A 21,587-nucleotide genomic window follows, 5' to 3' on the forward strand; every position below is an offset into this window, starting at 1 on the left:
CTGAGTTGAGTTATAAAGGTTTGGCATAAATTCCTTGCTTTTGTACTCGATGCCTGTATTTATAAAGCCAAGGATCCCATATGCGTTTTAACAGCTTTATCAACTTGTCCTTCCACCTTCAGAGATTTGTGTATGTGAACCTCCAGGTCTCTCTGTTCCTGCACCCCATTCAAAATAGAGCTTTGTCATCTGTAACAAGGACACCTGCAGTAATCATCAGTATTTGGCAAGATCACCACTGTCCTCAATTGTTAAGCCTAAGGCTCATTTCCAGAGAGCACTGCGATATCAGGTACTTGCTGCCCACATATACAGCAAAGATGACTGATTCCATGGCAAGACTTTTATCTCCTTTCCTACTTAACGCCAGACACACATGCCCAATTTCATCAAATTGGTGCATTTCCCAAAGTGCAGGTTCCCACTGAATGCTGCCATGTCCAACCTGACACCCTGTAATGAAACAACTTGTCATGGGTAAACACTGAATGTGGAACAGGTTGACACACTGCACTTTGCGGTGTGTACCATCTGCCCAAGACATGGTAATGTTGGTTATTCTTATCCTACCAGATTAGACCATAAGACCATAAGAGATGGGAGCAGGAGTAGGCCATTCGGCCCCTCGAGCCTGCTCCGCCATTCAATGAGATCATGGCTGATCTGATTTTTACCTCAACTCCACTTTCCTGCCTTTTCCCCATATCCTTTGACTCCCTTGCTGATCAAAAATTTGTCTCACTCAGCCTTGAATGTATTCAATGACTCAGCCTCCACAGCTTTTTGGGGTAAAGAATTCCAAAGAATCACGACCCTCTGGGAGAAGAAATTCCTCCTCATTTCCATCTTAAACAGGCGACCCCTTATTCTGAGACTATGCTCCCTAGTTTTAGATTCCCCCATGAGGGGTAACATCCTCTCAGCATCTACCCTATCGAGTCCCCTCAGAATCTTGTATATTTCAATAAGGTCTCCTCTCATTCTTCTAAACTCCAATGAGTATAGACCCAACTTGTTCAATCTTTCCTCATAAGACAACCCTTCCATACCAGGGATCAACCTAGTGAACCTTCTCTGAACTGCTTGAAGTGTTCCATCTTCTCCCACATCTGTTTCCAGGTGCTGTAGGTATTCCAGCCACCATGTCCTACCAGGCAAGGTGTACTGCTGTCCTCTGCTGGAAGAGTCCTGGGGTGCCAATCTTGCACCCACCTCATGCACTAGCATATTCACTTCATCAGCTATTGACCAAGGGATTGGGGCCAGTGCCACTCCACCACCTACCCACAGACTCCCATTTCATACTTTGATCTCAGATTAGCTTCCTTTTTGCCTGCCACTTCCCTCCACCCCTCCGCCTCATACTGTCTTTGGAAAAGCTGACAAATATTTCAAAGCTATTTTCAACCTTTCTAAAATCTATCCAAATTTCCTTCCTCCCCCCATGCAGGCACTTACCTTTTAGTTTTGAGCAGCAGCCCTTTAAACGTTGCATGCCCAAAATACTGTGGGCCTCCTTGCAGAACACTCACTGCATAAGGCTGCAGCTGTGCAAGGAGCATATTAAAAGCAGTTAATTTAATTGACTTTGCCAAATTCAGAGAGGTCAACAGGCCACTTCACTACCACAGGTGTGCATGGGGCTCTGCAGTCGTATTCTCCCCCCCCCTCCCCCCCCCCCCCCCAAAATTAGGAATCGACCCGTATTTTTTTTAACTATATGTTTATTTTTTACCTCTTACCTCTTTTTAAAGCCCAAGGGACAACAGGAAGATGGTAGGTAACTTGCAGCAGATTGGAGATAGGTATGTGGAGTTTAGCAGCAGTTATGAGGGTTGCAGGGCTCTGGGAGTGCTGGAGGGTGATATGGGGTATAGGAGGAACTTGGGGTTTGAATGATTCTTGTCGTCTCACAGTAGTGGGGAAAGGGGCATGCCAGACTTCGTTGACGCTGAAGGGTTCAGGATGTGGCAGCACTACATACGTACATACGAATTAAGAGCAGGAGTAGGCCATTTGGCCCCTCAAGCCTGCTGTGCCATTTGATAAGATCATGGCTGATCTGATTGCGACCTCATCTCTACTTTCCCGTCTACCTACTATAACCTTTGACTCCCTTGTTAATCAGTAATCTATCTAACTCAGCCTTAAGAATATTCAATGACCCTGCCTCTACTGCTTTGTGGGGAAGGGAGTTCCACAGACTCAAGACCCTCAGAGAAAAAATTCCTTCTCATCTCCATCTTAAATGGGAGACCTCTTATTTTTAAACTGTGTCCCCTAGTTCTAGTCTCTCCTACAAGGGGAAATATCCTCTCAGCATCTACCCCTTCAAGTCCCCTCAGGATCTTATATGTTTCAATAAGATCACCTCTCATTTTTCTAGACTCCAGTGTATACAGGCCCAACTTGTCCAACCTTTCCATAGAACCATAGAAAAGATACAGCACAGAAGCGGGCCATTCGGCCCATCGTGTCCGCGCCGTCTCAAAGAACAACCAGGAGCCCATTCTAATCCCACCTTCCAGCACCCAATCCATAGCCCTGCAGCTTTCAGCACTTTAGGTGCAGGTCCAGGTACTTTTTAAAAGAGTTGAAGGTCCCCGTCTCTACCACCAATTCAGGCAGTGAATTCCATACACCCACCACCCTCTGGGTAAAAAGGTTTTCCCTCATGTCCCCTCTAATCCTTCCGCCAATCATCTTAAATCTATGTCCTCTAGTTCTTGAACTCTCCGCTAGGGGAAACAGATACTTCCTGTCTACTCTATCTAGGCCCCTCATAATTTTGTACACCTCAATCAAGTCTCCCCTCAGCCTCCTCTGCTCCAAGTAAAACAATCCCAGCCTATCCAATCTCTACTCATAGCTGCAATTTTCAAGCCCTGGCAACGTTCTTGTTAATCTTCTCTGCACTCTCTCCAGAGCAATTACGTCCTTCCTGTAATGTGATGACTAGAATTGTGCACAATACTCCAGCTGTGGCCTTACCAGCATTTTATACAGTTCCATCATTACATCCCTGCTTTTATATTCTATACCTCGGCTAATAACGGAGAGCATTTCGTATGTCTTCTTCACAACCTTATCTACCTGTACTGCCACCTTCAGGGGCCTGTGCACATGCACTCCAAGGTCTCTCACTTCCTCTACCCCTCTCAATATATTCCCGTTTACTGCGTATTCAGTTTTACTGTTTGCCCTCCCTAAGTGCATTACCTCACTCTTCTCCGGGTTGAACTCCATTTTCCACTTTTCCGCCCACTCCACCAACCCATTGATATCTTCTTGGAGTCTACAGCTATCCTCTTCACTATCAACTATACAGCCAATTTTTGTGTCATCTGCAAATTTGCCAATCATGCCCCCTACATTCAAGTCCAAATCATTAATATTTACCACAAACAGCAAGGGACCCAACACTGAGCCCTGTGGCACACCACTGGAAACGGATTTCCATTCGCAAAGACATCCATCGACTTTTACCCTTTGTTTCCTGTAACTGGGCCAATTTTGGATCTAATTCGCCACTTTTCCCTGTATCCCATGGGCTTTTACATTTCTGACCAGTCTGCCATTTGGGACCTTGTCAAATGCCTTACTAAAATCCATGTAGATAACATCCACTGCACTACCCTCATCAATCCTCCTTGTCACTTCCTCAAAGAATTCAATCAGATTTGTAAGGCATGACCTTCCCTGAACAAATCCATGCTGACTATCCCTGATTAAACCATGCCTTTCCAAGTGACAGTTTATCCTACCTATCAGTATTGATTCTAATAGTTTGCCCACCACCGAGGTAAGACTGACCGGCCTATAATTGTTCGGCCTTTCCCTCTTACCCTTTTTAAACAATGGTATAACGTTTGCAGTCTTCCAGTCCTCTGGTATCTCCCCTGTATCTAGTGAGGATTGGAAAATGATCCTCAGAGCATCCGCTATTTCCTCCCTGGCTTCCTTCAATTGCTTAGAAAACAATCCATTTGGCCCTGGTGACTTATCAACTTTCAAGGATTCCAGTCCCTCCTCTCGTTATGTTTACCTTATCCAATATTTCACACCTCTCCTCTTTAACTACCATGTCCGGATCATCTCTTTCCCTTGTGAATACGGAGACAAAATATTCATTTAAAACCCTACCCACATCCTCTGCTTCTACACACAAGTTATCCTTATCATCCCTGATAGATCCCACCTTTTCCTTAGCTATCCTCTTGTTCTTAATGTACTGATAAAACATCTTTGGGTTTTCTTTAATCTTACTAGCTAATATTTTTTCATGCCCTCTCTTTGCTTTCCTTATTTCCTTTTTTACATCATCCCTGTACTTTCTATACTCCCCTAGGCTTTCTGCAGTGTTTTGTTTTCTGTGACAGTCATAAGCTTTCTTTTTCTGCTTTATCTTGCCCCATATACTTCTAGACAACCAGTGGGCTCTAAATTTGGTAGTGCCAACCTTTTTCTTTGAGGGGACGTGTCTGCATTGTACACTTTTTAGTGCCTCCCACTGGCTTGCCATTGATTTCTCCTCAAGTAGTTGTGTCCAATCCACTTCTGCCAAATCACCTCTTAAATCTGTAAAATTTGCCTTCCCCCAATTTAAAACGTTTACTCCTGATTTAAATCTGTCCTTTTCCATAATAATGCTGAAACCAACTGAATTGTGGTCACTATCCCCAATATGGTCACCCACTGTCACTTCACCCACTTGCCCATCTTCATTTCCAAGGACTAAATTTAGAATTGCATCCCCTCTTGTTGGGCTTGTCACGTACTGGCTAAAAAAGTTCTCCTGGACACCGATCAAGAATTTTGCGCCCTCTGTGCTCCTCACACGGTTTGAATCACAGTTGATGTTAGGACTTTCCTCATAAGATAACCTGCTCATCCCAGGAACCGTCTCCAAAGCAATTATGTTCTTAAATAAAGAGACTAAAGCTGCACACAGTATTCTAGACGTGGTCTCACCAATGCCCTGTACATCTCTACTTTTATATTCCATTCCCCTTACAATAAATGACAACATTCTATTTGCCTTCCTAATCACTTACTGTACCTGCATACTAACTTTTTGTGATTCATGTACTACGATACCCAGATCCCTCTGTACCTCAGAGTTCTGCAATCTCTCTCCATTTAAATAATATACTGCTTTTCTATTCCTCCTGCCAAAGTGGACAAGTTCACATTTTCCCACATTATACTTCATCTGCCAATTTTTTCCCACTCACTTAACCTATCTATATTCCTTTGCAGACTCCTTGGGCCCGATATTAGGAGGGCGGCGGGTTGGCAGCAGGGGGTCGACTGAGCGACTGAGCGTGTGGGTAACGCGCCCAGTGAAATTGGGGTGCTCCGCACGCGATTGAAGCTTGATTGAAGGTACTTACCTTTGCTTCCGGGTTTCGCACTGGAAAGCTGCGTTGCGGGCGGACTCCGCATGCGCAGCATAGGCTGTCAGGTGGAGGAGCCCTATTTAAAGGGGCAGTTCTCCACTGACTGATGCTGCAGAAAATAGGAAAAATTACAGCATGGAGCAGCCCAGGGGGAAGGCTGCACCCAGGTTTAATGATGCCTCACTCCAGGTCTTATTGGATGGGGTGAGGAGGAGGGGGAGGACAGAGATCTTCCCCCCCCCACAGCGGGCAAGAGGAAGTGGCCTGCCTCTGCCACCAAGAAGGCCTGGCTCAAGGTGGCAGAGGAGGTCACCTGCACCACCAACATATCGCCCACCTGCATACAGTGCAGGAGGCACTTCAATGACCTAAGTAGGTCAGCTGAAGTGAGTACATTTACTCATTCCCCTACACTCCGTCTGCCACATCACCGCCCCCACCCCACATCTCCTTCTGTACTGCCAACACTACTCTATCACGTCACCCCTCACACCCACTCAAAGCTCATCCTCATCTTACCTGCACTTACTCACCTCGCCAGTACTCATCGCACCATTACCACTCAACCCAATCCTCATACAATCTCATGGCTCTATCTCATACTCACCCTCTCATGCATCTCTTTCACGGTCAGCCTCACCCAACCTGCCACTACCTGTGCTGCAGCCACAGGGCATGCATCACATATGTGCAGTAGGAAGCATAAGGCAAACGTGTCGTAAGCATGAAGGAGATGCACAAGGGTGCTTGAGGGTTTGTCATGATTTTTACTTATATTTAATTTCTGATCAACTCACATTATATATTATATTGTCACCACTACTGCCACATCTTTGCGAATCTTGTCTGGTTTGTGCAATAATGCCCTTTCCTGAGGATCACTATGAAGACCCACAACTGGTGCCACCCATTGTGTCACTGCAGAGTGGGTGTAGGTGTATTTGCAGGGCTCTTTTGTGCAGATGACTGAGAGACGTCGGCGATGTCCCTGGTGGCACCCTGGAAGGATGCGAAGGAGAAGTTGTTGAGGGCAGTGGTGACTTTGACAGCGACAGGTAAGAAGATGGTGCTCGGGCCAGCCGGGAGCAGCTCGGCATGAAGGAGGCTGCAGATGTCCACGACTACATGTCGAGTGACTCTGAGCCTCCATGTGCACTGCTGCTCAGAGAGGTCCAGGAAGCTGAGCCTCGGTCTGTGGACCCTTTGGCGAGGGTAGTGCATTCTGCGACGCATCTCTCTCTGCCGGTGCCCTCCCTCCTGCTGTGCAGGTGGATGTGTCACAGCACTGTGTTGTGGAGCTCCACGTGTCAGAGGTGGATGGCATGGCCGGCGAGGCTGGTGATACTGTTTGTCCTCTGAGGAGGTCATGACTGCAGCTGCGGCGGCCCCCATCCGGAAGATGTACATTTGAGGGGGTCCGCAAGGTAGGTAAATGTGTCTGGACACCAGGGTAAGTGTGCAAGTTAGTGAATTTTATTATTAGGAGGAGGGTGGTGGAGGCCAAACTTTGTCCAAAGTGACAGAGTGGACTCCTGCAATGAGTGAGGGTCTCCCCCTCCCCCCTCACCTGTCAAATAGACCTTTGCAGCTGCCACAGGCTGATGGCTGCAACATGTCCATTTCAACTGGGAGTGTTTCCCCCAGTACGGGAAACAGTCCCAGTTGACTTGAAAATCCCACCCCTCCTAAAATATCAGGTCTGTAAACGACCTGAAGTACCTGGTTAATTACTTCAAGTGGCACATGTGGGGGCTGCGCGCGCCTGTCAGCGCGTCACTGGGGAACCTGGAAGTGGGCAGGTTGGAGCCGGGCTCCTGACCTGCCCCGGGAATCCCCGATTTTCGCAGCCCCCACCGCCGCGAACGCAACCGCTCGGGGGTGCGAAAATCGAGCCCCTTATGCCCTCTTCACAACTTACTTTCCTACCTACCTTTGTGTCATCAGCAAATTTAGCCACCATACATTCAGTTCCTTCATCCACTGTGGGAGAGGAACCTGGGGTCTGGAAGCAGAGGGCCTCAAGACGTTGCAAAAGAGAAAAATAGCTTAACATTTTGACGGTGACCCTTTATCAGAACCCTTATCTGATCAACCTGCATTTCCAAGATTTTCTGTTTTTATTTCAGATACATAAACATTCAGCATTCATGGTATTCTTTTACCTCATTGATTTTCAGGCGCTGTATTGAATTATAAAGATTCTATACTGTGACAGAACAGAAAGAAACAATTAAAATTCAAAACGTCATTTCTAATGGGAAAGGTCTATTCAGAAGTTAATTTGGTGACTCTGCAGTGCCTGTGGAGTTAAAGTCCAAACAAACGCAAGTCGATGGACTTTGCCCACCTTAGAAAACTTTCATTTAAATGCCAGCAAATTGGTTACTAATGTGTTGACTTACGGTAAGCCTCAAAACTAAACTGAAAAGCAAGGAATTTACAACATATCAATGAAGATAAGACTTGACTGGTTTAATATCTTCCCAGTCACACTGTTCAAAACCACTTCAAGTTAGTAACAGACTGTTTGCCATCTCTGTGTGATAAAGGAAGCTCCCCGACTAAGCAAACCTCAAGACCATTATACTGTTTGGTGAGATTTAAATCAAAATTGTTCAAATCATGAAACAAGGCTGCCTCCCTTTTGTGGGAAATAAATGAAGCTAAGCAAATTGTTTCACAAATGACTCAACTTACCACCTTTAAAAACCATCTATACAACCAGCAAAGCTGCTGATAATATGATGCATTTGAATAGATTTAATTGCTGCAATAAATGGCCACACTTTAATTACATGACATTTGTACGAAGATTTTATAGATAAAGATCAAAGAACTGTACCATGAAGCACCCTACATTCCAAGGAACACGTCTCCCTCGTGTAAACATTCTTGTATATGGTATTGGTATAACATAGTTTCAGTGACCTTTTGGGCTGCTTTGATCTAAATTATTAAGAAACTGAAATGGATTCATGGGAATTACTGTATCACCAACAGAAATCGTAAAATTGTCTAAAGCTATTTGATTTAACTTGTGTTTAAAGGCCAGAACGATATGTTTTCAAACTGCAAACTCCAATATCATTTGACCTTTTCTAACTAAATTGATCTAAAGTATCAAGCTGCAGTTTTGTCAGCCGGCTAGATTTTAGGATCACTTGGTTTACTATATTCATTATTCTTTGTAATATTACATGAGTTTCAAGGTATTCTGAACAAATGCTTTGAATAACTCAGTTGCATTTGGAGAATGACACATGAATCACCACTCTGCATTGATGATAAGGACGTAAGCTAAAATAGTGTCATTACTTTCTCCATAATGATTTTTTGAGGAACAATGTAATCACTTGCTCCAAAAAATTTTTTTTTATCACTGTGAAGGGATAGTTGAAATCCATTTTAATCTAACATTCCCGAGCTTCATCACAGTTCAAATTTAAGTCTGGTGGACCGCTAGACAGCAGGCACAGTTAGTTATAAATGTCACCAGCCTGTTAAAAAAACACAAGTTCATCAATGGTTTAAATTGATATACTCCAGGCTGCCCTTTCAAGTTTAAATAATCAGTAATTGCCAATGATGCAAGGAGTCTGCCAAGTTCCCAAGGTAAATCAGTTGTACATTTTGCCTTCATTAGCTACTGCCTCTAATGCTGCATTTACTTTACAGTGCTGTCATTGCTAGCTGCTTTGGCGACAGTGCAAAAAGTAAATGAGCTACTACCTCCAGTGGAAGAGAGCACTGCCTCAACATGTGTTTTTTTTAAACCAATGTTGTAAGAGGCAAGAAGAACTGGAGCAGCAATGTGAAAGGTTGTCACCAACTGTTGCGTCATTTGTTTTTGGCCCTGCGAGTTCTGAGCTCTTACCCTACCTGGACTGGCCAGCCATGTGGCTTTCACTCGCTGGCCTAGATGTATCATCCCTATACAGTTTCCCTTAAAGGAGAAAAGAACAATTTTAAAAAATGGCTAGGAATTTCAAGTCACAGTCCCATCAAGCCTCCTACTGTGGCGGCAATCTCTCAGACTTTCATCAGAATCACGTATCTAAACAATAGCTTCATCCTCCTTCTTTTCACAATCTACTTTGTGCTGCACTAATCCATATACTCAGAAATTGCAGCAAATTCCTTTGGCTTCAGTTTTCCAGAACACAGAAAGAACACTGAAACTTGCTTAGTACTAATCTGGTCATTTACACATATCTATTTACACAATAAAAGTTTTATATCTGTGGAGAACTTCCTTCAATACTTTTTGTGCCACATTTTTTTCTGTCACTCATAATTATGTCACACTACCTGTCTCACTATTTCTGTCATGACATGTTCATCATGCTTTTATGTCATGTTTTTCTGTTGATTTTATTCATATCTTGATTCCTGCAATATTTGTTCTCCAAGTTAGACAAAATGGTTGCCCACTTACCAATCTCCCATCTCAATGACGCTGGGGCAGGTCTTTTTAAGCCTTTCAGAAAGTTTTTTCCCAAAAACATTTATTTAAATTTAAAATGTAGAACATTTTTCAGTGTTTTCCCCCTCCCCTACTGTTTCAGCTGTCATTGAAACCCCCCCCCCCGCCGCCCATTTCTGGCCATCATTAAAACAACCCCCGCTCCCCAAATGTTCTCAGCTGCGATTGGGCTTTCCCATGCCAATTCTTGGTTGCTCACAGGCCTGTTCCCTTCCACCCCATGTCTTTGCGTCTTGGGCCTCATCGCTGCAGTTCCTGCTCCTGCCATCCTGTCCCCCACGCCCTGTCTGCAAAACAGGCTGCCTCCATAACATACATTATTAGAGCTGTTCATTGTGCATGGAGAAGGGAAATGTGCACTTAAATGAGGGATATTCCAACCAGGTAGAAGATAATGTAATTTTTAATAGTGAAATACTTTGTAATAGGCTTTCCTTACGCTATACGAGCACTCCACAACAATGCTGCTTCAAACTTTACACAAACACACCATTTGTAGTAGATTGCAATCCCATCTTCCCTAGAACTGCTGAACTAGCGACATTAGTATGTATTCATGGTTGCTTTCGACCAGATGCAGGCTGCCCAAATGCCTTACTTTGTGATCCTTAACAACCATTAATGAAAACTGATCTTTTACCCAGTCATCTTGAGCTGGATTTGAACTGAAAACCTGAAGTGCCAGCTGGCAGTACCTGAACCTGCTGTTTTAGATGGTTGCAATTGACAGCTTATTTACAATAGCGATTACGGGGGAATAACAAGTTATCACCATACCTTGTCTTCAAAGAATCTCCTTCGTAATTTCCTGTCCTTTGGTGGCACCGAACGCCTCAGCTGCTTGTACCATTTACGAACAATATATCCACGCCAGTAAGCTTGAATTCTAAGATGAAGGGTCAAGAAACAGAGGACATAGATTTAAGGTGATTGGCAAAAGAACCAAAGGTGATATGAGGAAAAACTTTTTTACACAGCGAGTGGTTGGGATCTGGAATGCACTGCCCGAGGGAGTGGTGGAGGCAGATACAATCATGGCCTTCAAAAGGGAACTGGATAAGTACTTGAAACAAAAAATATGCAGGGCTACGGGGATAAGGCAGGGCAGTGAGACTAGCTGGATTGCTCATGCATAGACCCGACGCGGACTCGATGGGCCGAATGGCCTCCTTCCGTGCTGTAACCTTCAATGGTTCTATGAAAGTGTAAGCTTGTTAAACCATCATTAAAACCCAAGTACTAAGAGATCATCACACAATTGTTTGATCTTTTATCAGAGTGCAATTCCTGATTCTGGAAGCAGAGAGGTCACTAGTTCCATGTATACATGTTGTGTAAATGGACTTTCAAAAGGTGTTTGATAAAGTGCCACATAATAGGATTGTCAGCAAAATTGAAGCCCATGGAATAAAAGGGGCAGTGGCAGCATGGATACAAAATTGGCTAAGTGACGGCTAAGTGACAGGAAACATAACAGTAGTGGTGAATGGTTGTTTTTCAGACTGGAGGAAGGTATACAGTGGTGTTCCCAGGGGTCGGTACAAGGACCATTGCTTTTTTGATATATATTGACTTGGACTTGGGTGTACAGGGCACAATTAAAAAATTTGCAGATGAAGTGTAGTAAACCGAGGAGGAGGATAGTAATAGACTTCAAGAGGATATAGACAGGCTGGTGGAATGGGTGGACACGTGGCAGATGAAATTTAACGCAGAGAAGTGTGAAGTGATACATTTTGGCAGGAAGAACGAGGAGAAGCAATATAAATTAAATGGTACAATTTTAAAGGGGGTGCAGAAACAGAGAGACCTGGGAGTATATGTGCACAAATCTTTGAAGGTGGCAGGACAGGTTGAGAAAGCGGTTAAAAAAGCATACAGGATCTTGGACTTTATAAAGAGAGGCATAGAGTACAAAAGCAAAGAAGTTATGTTGAACCTTTATAGAACACTGGTTCAGCCACAACTGGAGTATTGTGTCCAATTCTGGGCACCACATTTTATGAAGGATGTGAAGGCCTTAGAGAGGATGCAGAAATATTTACTTGAATGGTTCCAGGGATGAGGGACTTCAGTTCCATGGATAGACTGGAGAAGCTTGGGTTGTTCTTAGAGCAGAGAAGGTTGAGGGGAGATTTGATAGCAGTGTTCAAAATCATTAAGGGTTTAGATAAAGTAAATAAAGAGAAACTATTCCCATTGGTGGAAGGGTCGCTAACCAGAGGACACAGATTTAAGGTGATTGACAAAAGAACCAAAGGCGACATGAGGGAAAACCTTTTTACGCAGCGAGTAGTTAAGATCCGGAATGCGCTGCCTGAAAGGTGGTGGATTCAATCGTGGCTTTCAAAAAGGAATTGGATAAATACTTGAAGGGAAAAAATTTGCAGGATTATAGGGAAAGAGCAGGGGACTGGGACTAACTGGATTGCTCTTACAAAGAGCCGGCACGGGCTCGATGGGCCGAATGGCCTCTTTCTGTGCTGTAACCATTCTATGATACTATGATAAAGTTTTTCTAAGTCACCCTATGTCTTATGCTGCTGCTGCTGCTGGTGGTTAAGGGCAGCTTGGGAACAGCTTCTGAGCCAAGCCCCTCCTATATGACATCATGAAGTTCTATTCCAGCAAAGTGATGAATGGAAATAGTGGACTGTGGGCAGAACTCACAAGGTTACTTGAGTGGAGCTATATGATTAGTATTAATTTTGATTGATGGGAAAGTAATCTTAAACAAAATCAGTAACAACCTGTAATAGGCTATTGCCTGAAAAACAGTTACGGTGATATCAGGCTCAGTATTTGCAGCGATTGTACGTTTCTACTTAATCTTCTCTGGTATACAACAACAGTTTAGTCTGGGCTGCCAGCTGCACAAACACGGGTGTCACACTTAGCTACACTCCAATTATGAAGAAATTCTTCATCATTTATCTGGATTGTCAGAACTCAGTATGATAAATAAAATAGAATATTCTGTAATCAAAGGAAATAATTAACCAGTTTTAGCCACTTGCTATTTCACTCAACTGCAGGAAACAACCCCTGTGATTGTTACAACGTTAGTGGAAAGTACTCTCTTATTTATAATTTAAAAAAAAAGCAAAATACTGCGGATGCTGGAAATCTGAAATAAAAACAGAAAATGCTGGAAACACTCAGCAGGTCAGGCTGCATCTGTGGAGAGAGAAACAGAGTTAATGTTTCAGGTCAATGACCCTTCATCAGAATGTCATTTTCTGCTTTTATTTATGATATTGTACTGTCAATTTTAGTAGCTGAAATTTTCAACCACGCACAACCTGCACGTTCTCAAGTTGGCACATTTGAATATGCAATTGTTTTGAAAATTCCTGCAATATATGGGTACAAGTAACTGGAAAGTAAAAACAAACTGGAGAATGCATGAAAGCTGCACACCACTGGCATGGAATTTCCCGCGTGGGCACAACCCAGAAGTTGGACCCGAAAATAGACCGATTCCTGCGTCCATTCTGCCGATGTCAAGTTATGCTCAAATTTCCTGCAATCTCATTAGCATATGCCCGAACATAAAATGGGCATGAGTCTGCATAATTGTCCAGCGTGATTTGAATGTAATTGGAACAGAACCCATGGAGCCACAAGGTGCTAGGGTGGAGGACCATAAAACTGGGAGAGAACATTTTTTCCTTCAGAGTAAGGCTGGGGAGTGCAAGGTAAGCAGCACACAGCTCTCTGTGTCATGAAGATTTTTAATTAATTAATTTAAATTGCTCTGTAGAGAGTCTCAGTGGTCTCAAACCTTTCCCTTCTCACCGATGACTGAATCACAGGAGAAGGCTGCCAGGAAGAGGGCTTTTAACTTTGTGGAAGACAATCTGCAAGCCCTCCTGGACGAGATAGAGGGAAGGTGTGACCGGCTCCTCAGTTAACAATTTGTTGAAATGTCTAACTTTATTTAACTTTTTCAAACTACATTTGTATTTATTTGTAACAAATAGCACTTAAAGTTATCAAACTTTTTTTGTAATAAAACAGTCTGTAAAGTTAGAGAGAGCTGTGTCTGATTCTTCTTCTCATTGCAACCTCTGTGGGGGATGCTCATTGAGTAAAAGCCTGGGCCATGAGTGGCATTCTGACCACCCTGCCCTCTCGAAGCGATGCCTCCTGCAGACGTGCCACATCACTTGGCTACGGCTCCCAAGCACAGGATCTTCTGCTTTGATTAGTCCCCTGGTGTGTCAATATCCAGACCTTCAGTCATGGGCTAGTTGAGCTGGACACAGCACAAGACTATCCTCATTAACCTCTCTGGGGAATATTGGAGGACACCCCTAGACCTGTCCAAGCACCTGAAGCAGCTCTTTAGCATCCCAGTGGTCCTCTCAACCACCTGCCTGATGGATACTTGTACCTCTCCTCCGCTTAACTCTGTTAAACTCTAAAATTCATCATTAGCCATGGCAACAAGGGGTAAGCCTTGTCACTGATTATTCATCCTTCCACTGGGCCCCCATCCACGAGCATGCGTGCAATGACCGAGTTGCACGCAATGAATGCACCGTGATAGGCACCCGTGTGCTGCGTGCTCACATGCAAGATGTGCAGCCAGGTTCTGTAGATCACCTAGACATTGAGGGAATGGTAGTCCTATCTGTTCATGTAACTTTGTGGGTTCTGAAGGGGAGCTTAGCACCACCTGCGTTCCATCGATCACACCCAGCACTCTGAGAAAGCCAGCAATCTTGTAGAACCTTAATACCCTCTGCCTTTGCTCCACCGGGCAGATTCCAAATCTGATAAACTTCCCAGCCCAATGGAACAGGGTGTCAGTTACCTGCCAAATGCAGGCCCTCACTGCCTCTTGACTAATCCTGTACAGGTCCCCCAAAGGATCCAGACCTGTAAAGGTTGAGGGCCATGGTCACCTTCATTTCTACAGTTTAGGCTCTGCTGCATTTGGACCAGGGCTTTAAGTCATTGCAGAGCAAGGCGCAGAATCGGCCGATGGCCTCCTTTGTAAAGCGTAGTCATCGCACAGTCAGTTCTTCAGACATCTCCTAGAATGTCAGTTGAGGCCTTTATATTCTCCAGGCTGGGTATTTGCGTGTGGGGTGCTGTCTCCGCTGGTGGTAGTGCTTCTTGCCTCCTCCATTATAATATAAAGCAGGAGAAGAGGTAGCAAAAGAAACATTTTTATTTCTAAAATCAACTGTAAATTGTCTGCCTGCAGTAACAGGATGAGAATGGCTTCAATGCTTCCTAGATCTATTGATTGGCGCCTGTTTCAGGTAACTATGGGTGCCTGAGCGCCTGAAAATCTGGTTGCAATTTGAAGAACGCCTCTGAACAAACACAGTTGCAGGAAACTCGCCTCTGTAACTTGGAGCAGGGCCGTTATTCTGGGCGGAGATGCATTCGGGTGGAGGGTAAAAGATCGAGGCGATTTGGGCCTATTGTACTTACATGTGTAACTCACTTATGCCCAAAGTTCTTTTAAGCCACGCATTTGCTTTATGCCCCGATTGTGCGTTTCTCTGGGTGCAAGTACACAGGAAATTCAAGGCCAATATTCTGGGAGTTTGAGGCAGCTGGCAATATTTTGTTCAAGTGCATATGGATCCTCATATATGTCCAGGTACAAGATGGCAAAATCTCCGGAAGGGGAAATTAAAGAGATATAGAAAGCAGAGAGAAAAAGCAAGAAAGAGGCAGAGATAAGCAGCAAGTGGCAAAAACATTGCAACATTAGATCAAATGTTTCCCTGCATGCACATGTGAAAGCAAACCAAAACCAAAGTGTGGGTACAGTTTGTATTGTTTTTGTACTTTTCCTTGGTGTATTGTTTGTGTATATAAAGGATGTCTGACCATGAAAGGTGACCACTGTACACTTGAGAACTAACATTGTCACAATTCTCCGGCCCCTGAATGTATGGCACAGCTTGCTACTGTTTTCTACAGGCATCTGTTAATAATCTACATTACAAGACATTAATTGAAAACTTGCCAAATACATGAAAATTGATGATTTCTTACAAAATACTGAGCAGATATTGTTCCGAACCAGTACAGTTTTTAATTTTCAATAGACACATGAATTGATGAAGCTATAACTTTTAACCAACAGGTAGGACATCTTAACTTTGATCCGTGAACAGATCCACAAATAAATCCATCCTTGGACAGACCATAGGAAACCTTCCCTATGTACAGGAGCACCAACAAGCTTCTTTATTCCAATCTCTTTTGGACTTGTCCAATACTTTAGAATGAAAAAATAGCACAACTACCAGTACGACCTCCGGAATAAGAGCTACTTGCTGTGCTCCTAGTAATAAACTATGTTTGTCTATTAACCTTGTGGCCAAGTTCCTTCTTTACTCCGTTAACAACTAATGAAGCATAATGTTTTTCTATAAGATGATAAAGAAATGGTGCTGTTATCATATTAGGTACCTTATAGCACATTTTATCCTGTACAGGCGAGCTCCGTCATGAATTACCCTGGTCTGGTATTGCTGCTTCCTGCACATGGGGCAACTCTTTCTCCCAGAGAACTTTTCAAAGGCTTGCAGGCAAATCTTCATAACAAAGGTGTAAATAAACTGTAATAAGTGAATGGTCCCATACTGCAACTCTACTTTGCAGTGCCTCTTTTAATACCCATAGTCCAAACACTTGGGGTAAATTTTAGCCCCCGAGAACAGGTGAGTTGGGAGCAGGTGGGAGGTTAAAATAACAGGTTTTTGGAGCAGAACCGCATCCCGGCTCCAACTTGCCCACTTCTGGGTTTAACCAAGGCGGGTTTCTATGCGTGTGGACAGTGGACACCAGAAAGTCCTGCCCCACTTAAAGCCGGTGGGCCGATACTTAGAGCAATGTACCTCATTGAGATACTTGAGGTACTTAATATTTTGTGTATTGGACAATTAAAATGAATTTAACCTTACCTGTTCGGGTTTCCCATCGCTTCTGAATCATTTCAGGTAAGAGCAGGCGGGAAGGGCCAGATCCATGAGCTGAGTGCCTTTATTGTACTGCTTGCGGGACCAGAGAAGCAGGAGTGCTTCATCTAGGCCCAACAAGCTCACCTGGCTGACAGGACCACCATGATCGCCCTCTCCCCCATGGTGGACCCCCTCCCCCCCGATGGTGGACTGCCTACCCCCCCCTCCCAATGGTGGACCCCCACCTACCTCTGACTCTTCAGCTGATCTCCAGTAACCTCCGATCTTCTTTTCCAGTCCCCTGATCTTCTTTCCGGCCCCCCAATCTTCTTCCCGGCCCCCCTGATATTCCTCCCAGCCCCACAAACTTCTCCCCGGCACCCCCCCCCCCCGATCTTCTCCCCGATCCATGATCCCTCCCTCCGATCCCCAGCTGTGGCCTGCTACAGCAGGCCTTCCTACCTGACAGCCAGCCAGCCTGTCAATCAGGCAGGCTGCTGGGCGCAAAACCTGGAAGTGAACTTGATTGGCCCTGTGATCGTGATCCGCCCACTTACCGTCCAGGTTTTGCACCCAAACGTTTTCCCCACCCTGCTCCCTTCCTGGCTCGAAGTTAAAATTTACCCCAATTTCTCCCAAGTTACGCAAAACAATAATAATAAATGTTTTTAAAAACTGGATATTCAAATTATTTCTCTGCAACTTTTTGTACTTACCCTATGAAAAACATGAGAGCAAGACAGCAGAACCTGTTGCATAGAAGACCAAAAAAAGAATGCGGTTGAGAATGGGTTTGTAGTTCGTTATATCATGTTAAGTTTACATACTGAAAGCATTGAATAATATTTCCCTTAGATTACATGTTCTTTAAAGCTAAGGTTGTGATCAGGCTGCTTAATGTTTAGATACACAATGTAATTTTAAAAAAATTCATTCTTGGGACGTGGGCGTTGCTGGCCAGGCCACATTTATTGCCCATCCTGGTTGCCCTGAGAAGGTGGTGGTGGGCCTTCTTCTTGAATTCCTGCTAGCGGGGTTTGATACAACCGAGTAGCTTGCCAGGTTACTCCTAAAAACCTAAAAAATAGGCCCCATGAATTTAGCAGTGGGATAAAACGGGCACAACGCATACCAATTTCTTCCCCAATATATCTTAATCAATTCAGTGAAATAGCTTCATCTCAGCACTATTTTATATGAGTTCCATTAACAGTTGGATTAACTTCAGCACTTCCTAGGCCACTAGATGGCATGCCAGACAGATGTTTTGGTTTTTTTTATTCATTCATGGGATGTGGGCATCGCTGGCGAGGCCAGCATTTATTGCCCATCCCTAATTGCCCTTGAGAAGGTGGTGGTGCGCTGCCTTCTTGAACCGCTGCAGTCCGTGTGGTGACGGTTCTCCCACAGTGCTGTTAGGAAGGGAGTTCCAGGATTTTGACCCAGCGACGATGAAGGAACGGCGATATATTTCCAAGTCGGTATGGTGTGTGACTTGGAGGGGAACGTGCAGGTGGTGTTGTTCCCATGTGCCTGCTGCCCTTGTCCTTCTAGGTGGTAGAGGTTGCGGGTTTGGGAGGTGCTGTCAAAGAAGCCTTGGCGAGTTGCAGCAGTGCATCCTGTGGATGGTACATACTGCAGCCACAGTGCGCCGGTGGTGAAGGGAGTGAATGTTTAGGGTGGTGGATGGGGTGCCAATCAAGCGGGCTGCTTTGTCCTGGATGGTGTCGAGCTTCTTGAGTGTTGTTGGAGCTGCACTCATCCAGGCAAGTGGAGAGTATTCCATCACACTCTTGACTTGTGCCTTGTAGATGCTGGAAAGGCTCTGGGGAGTCAGGAGGTGAGTCACTCGCCGCAGAATACCCAGAATGTAGGACATTCCCTCTCAAGATGAGGGGGGTGGGTGGGGTGGGGGGTTAGATGAGGAAATACACCAACATTATTCAGTTGGATCTGCTTAAAGGACCCACTCTGCAAGCCCTGATAGAGGCTGTGAGAAGCCCAGATGGTTTTAATCTCCAGGTGGAGAAGGATACTTGATGGCAAGTGGCTGCAAAGAAAAGGAAAACGGGAAGAAAATATATCCCAAAAAAAACAACTCACTCTTTTTATTGGACTGAAATCAAAGCAAAACTTGTCTCAGATATTAGGTAACATGTGATCATAACTTAAACTTAATAGAATAATTTGTATTTTATATATCTGCTGGATATATAAGTGCAGGCAATTGGGACTAGCTTAGTGGTATAAACTGGGTGACATGGACATGTTGGGCCGAAGGGCCTGTTTCCATGTTGTAACTTCTATGATTCTATGATTCTATATCATAATGCAGGAAATAAAGGAGCTTTGGGATTTAGATAAACCCAATTAATCCATATTTTTGTCAAAAAAGGTTTGTATCAGCAATTATTTAATGTTTTTGATGGTTATCATGGCATGGCTTTGAGAAACGTATGTAGGAAATAAAATGCTACTTCCATATTCTAGTATTGCCTGGTAGGATATACGTAGCATCAGTCAGATGCAAGGTATAGTTCTTTTTACATTGTCCAAACCATGTCTTAACTCCAGCTTCTTCAGTGGGCCCTAATTGCACCTGAGTAACATTTCTACTTCCCATTCTGTGCAAGACTGTCCATTCAGTGACTTTTTTTGTACTCTGCCTACGAGGAACTGGGTTGAAATGGTCCTAACTCCATGGCTAAAGAGTGGAAACTTTCATCCTGTATTCTTTTGTTAGATTAACAAAACAGATCCCCAAAATGAACAGAGAATGTTTCCAACCAATGCACCACCCAGTTTACTAGGGTTTCTAAATGTGTGTGAATGGTATTGAAGTTTTTGGAATTAGCATAAATCTACATGGTTTAAACTGCATTACTATTTTAACTGGTTAATATTTTTCACCCCATCTCAATAACCAGTTCCAAGTAGAATACACTTAATTTAAATAGTATCCTTGTCACCGAGCAATATGTACCTCCAGTTTAGTAAAAAGCTTTTACTGCTCCGTTCTTCAAATTTCTCACCTGTTGCTGAATCCCAAATTCTTCTCTGCATATAACACAAGGCTGTGATGAATCTCCCTGTTGCTCGGATCTCTTCTTCACCAGTTGCCATTCACTAGTTGTTAAAGGTGCATTAGGTGCATCAACTAGACCCATTTTCTGTGCTTAAAAGAACAAATTAATAATCCAAAATTCAAGACACATGATTCTGGTTGAGTAAAAACTGAAAACAACCAACTATTTTTACAGTGCAAACTGAAATAGGGCCTTTTTGCTATTTGACAGTAACTTGTTCAAAAGTAATTTAGATTAAAGGAATTAGCTTTATTTACATTTGAAACTTTCAAAATGCCTCAATGGCAATTAATCACCAGGAAGTTAAATTTATCCATGTTAAAATTAAGAACATACCAACCAAAATGGAGAAAGAAAATAATATTTCATGTTTTGGTCAGGGCCAGTAAATACACATGCCTTCAATACAAGGATTGCTAGAGCCACCCACAGGCTTGGCTGAAACTGGCTAATTCAGAACCTACCAGTTGTGCATCATTCTTTGCTGCACTGAACCATAAGCCATGGAGGGGGGGGGGGGGGGGGGCGGTGAGAAGGAGAGGTATTCTTACATATATTATGAGTATCTTTACTTTGTTATTTGCAAAGTTTTTTTTCAACAGCACAGGAAAAAGCTGATTTTGTTCTGCATTTTATTTCCATCTTACATCACGCACCATAGAAAATGGCTAGCAAACAACATCACTACATGAAAGTTGGTTCTTTAATCCCTATTGGTAGAGCTACTGAATTGGCTTCAAAATGGCAGGAGGTGTCAGTTCCAACTCTTAAAATGGCTGCCAATAATTTTTCCCTTGTAAATCAATAAATTATGCTCTGCTACATTAAGTAGATTTGATGGTTTAAAAAAGTTCCAATCTGTGAACTGATCATTTTAAATTATTTTAATTGTTACACATATTTATAAAAATGTGAGGCTGACATAAACAAATTATCCACCAGATTTTTAATAAATATTCTTGCATTTCCACCTCATCCACAAATGTTTTTTTACAGGTCACACACCATAATTTAAAAACTGCATTGCAAGCAAACTGCAACTGCAAAATAAAAAAAGTGAAATATGAAAAGATAAATATATTTACCTAAAGTAAGGCTTGAGGGTTTTGGATCCAGAACGTACTCTTTTTCCTCATCTTTTCTTTTCTTTTTTTCTTTTCTTTTTATTCCTGTATCCACTACAGGCTTCACAGTGTTTCTGTCTATGGGCCTGCAACAATTCATTTTAGTCCGTGGTTTTGTTTTAAAAGTATCAGACAATGAAAGGTTTTGGAGCTGCAGATTCCTAATAATGTGATCTTGCAAAGCTACAGCAACGAGCACTGTGGTGTCTGGTTTTGTGGAAATATGCTAGAGGGTACAATGGAAACGAGAATGCAAGAACAACTAATTATTTTTTATTTGAGAAGCCCTCTTAAGTGTGTAACTCATGTCCAACAAATTGTTATCCACTTATTTCGGGGTATGCATTTAACGTTGCATGACTCTCTCTCCTTCCTCCCCCCTTCCAAATTTTATGGTTTATTTTAAGAGAACTCATTAAAATAAGGATTGTGTCTGTCCCTGCTAAACTCCAGAAAGCCTAACTACATTGATGGATAGGAGAGCTGATTGAGAAGCGAAAGTGTTTATGTGTTAAATTACATCACATAAACACTTTGCTTCCTCAATCAGCTTCCGATTTAGG

At 43.4% G+C, this 21,587-nt stretch overlaps 1 protein-coding gene across 1 annotated transcript in view; it reads right to left on the bottom strand.

Moving 5' to 3' along the window:
• The window catches only part of rnf32 (ring finger protein 32), a 41,146-nt gene extending 19,947 nt beyond the window's left edge, over positions 1-21,199 (bottom strand). Inside the window, exons 1-5 of the mRNA XM_067999232.1 lie at positions 20,986-21,199; positions 19,847-19,989; positions 17,531-17,563; positions 16,324-16,448; positions 10,660-10,768 (exon numbers count right to left, since the gene is read on the bottom strand). Of these exons, the coding sequence (XP_067855333.1) occupies positions 10,660-10,768; positions 16,324-16,448; positions 17,531-17,563; positions 19,847-19,989; positions 20,986-21,124 (549 nt within the window). The 5' untranslated portion in view covers positions 21,125-21,199. The remainder of the gene's footprint in view (positions 1-10,659; positions 10,769-16,323; positions 16,449-17,530; positions 17,564-19,846; positions 19,990-20,985) is intronic.
• Positions 21,200-21,587: the final 388 nt, after the last annotated feature.

Source organism: Heptranchias perlo, chromosome 2 (genome assembly GCF_035084215.1).
Source record: "Heptranchias perlo isolate sHepPer1 chromosome 2, sHepPer1.hap1, whole genome shotgun sequence".
Taxonomy (NCBI): domain Eukaryota; kingdom Metazoa; phylum Chordata; class Chondrichthyes; order Hexanchiformes; family Hexanchidae; genus Heptranchias; species Heptranchias perlo.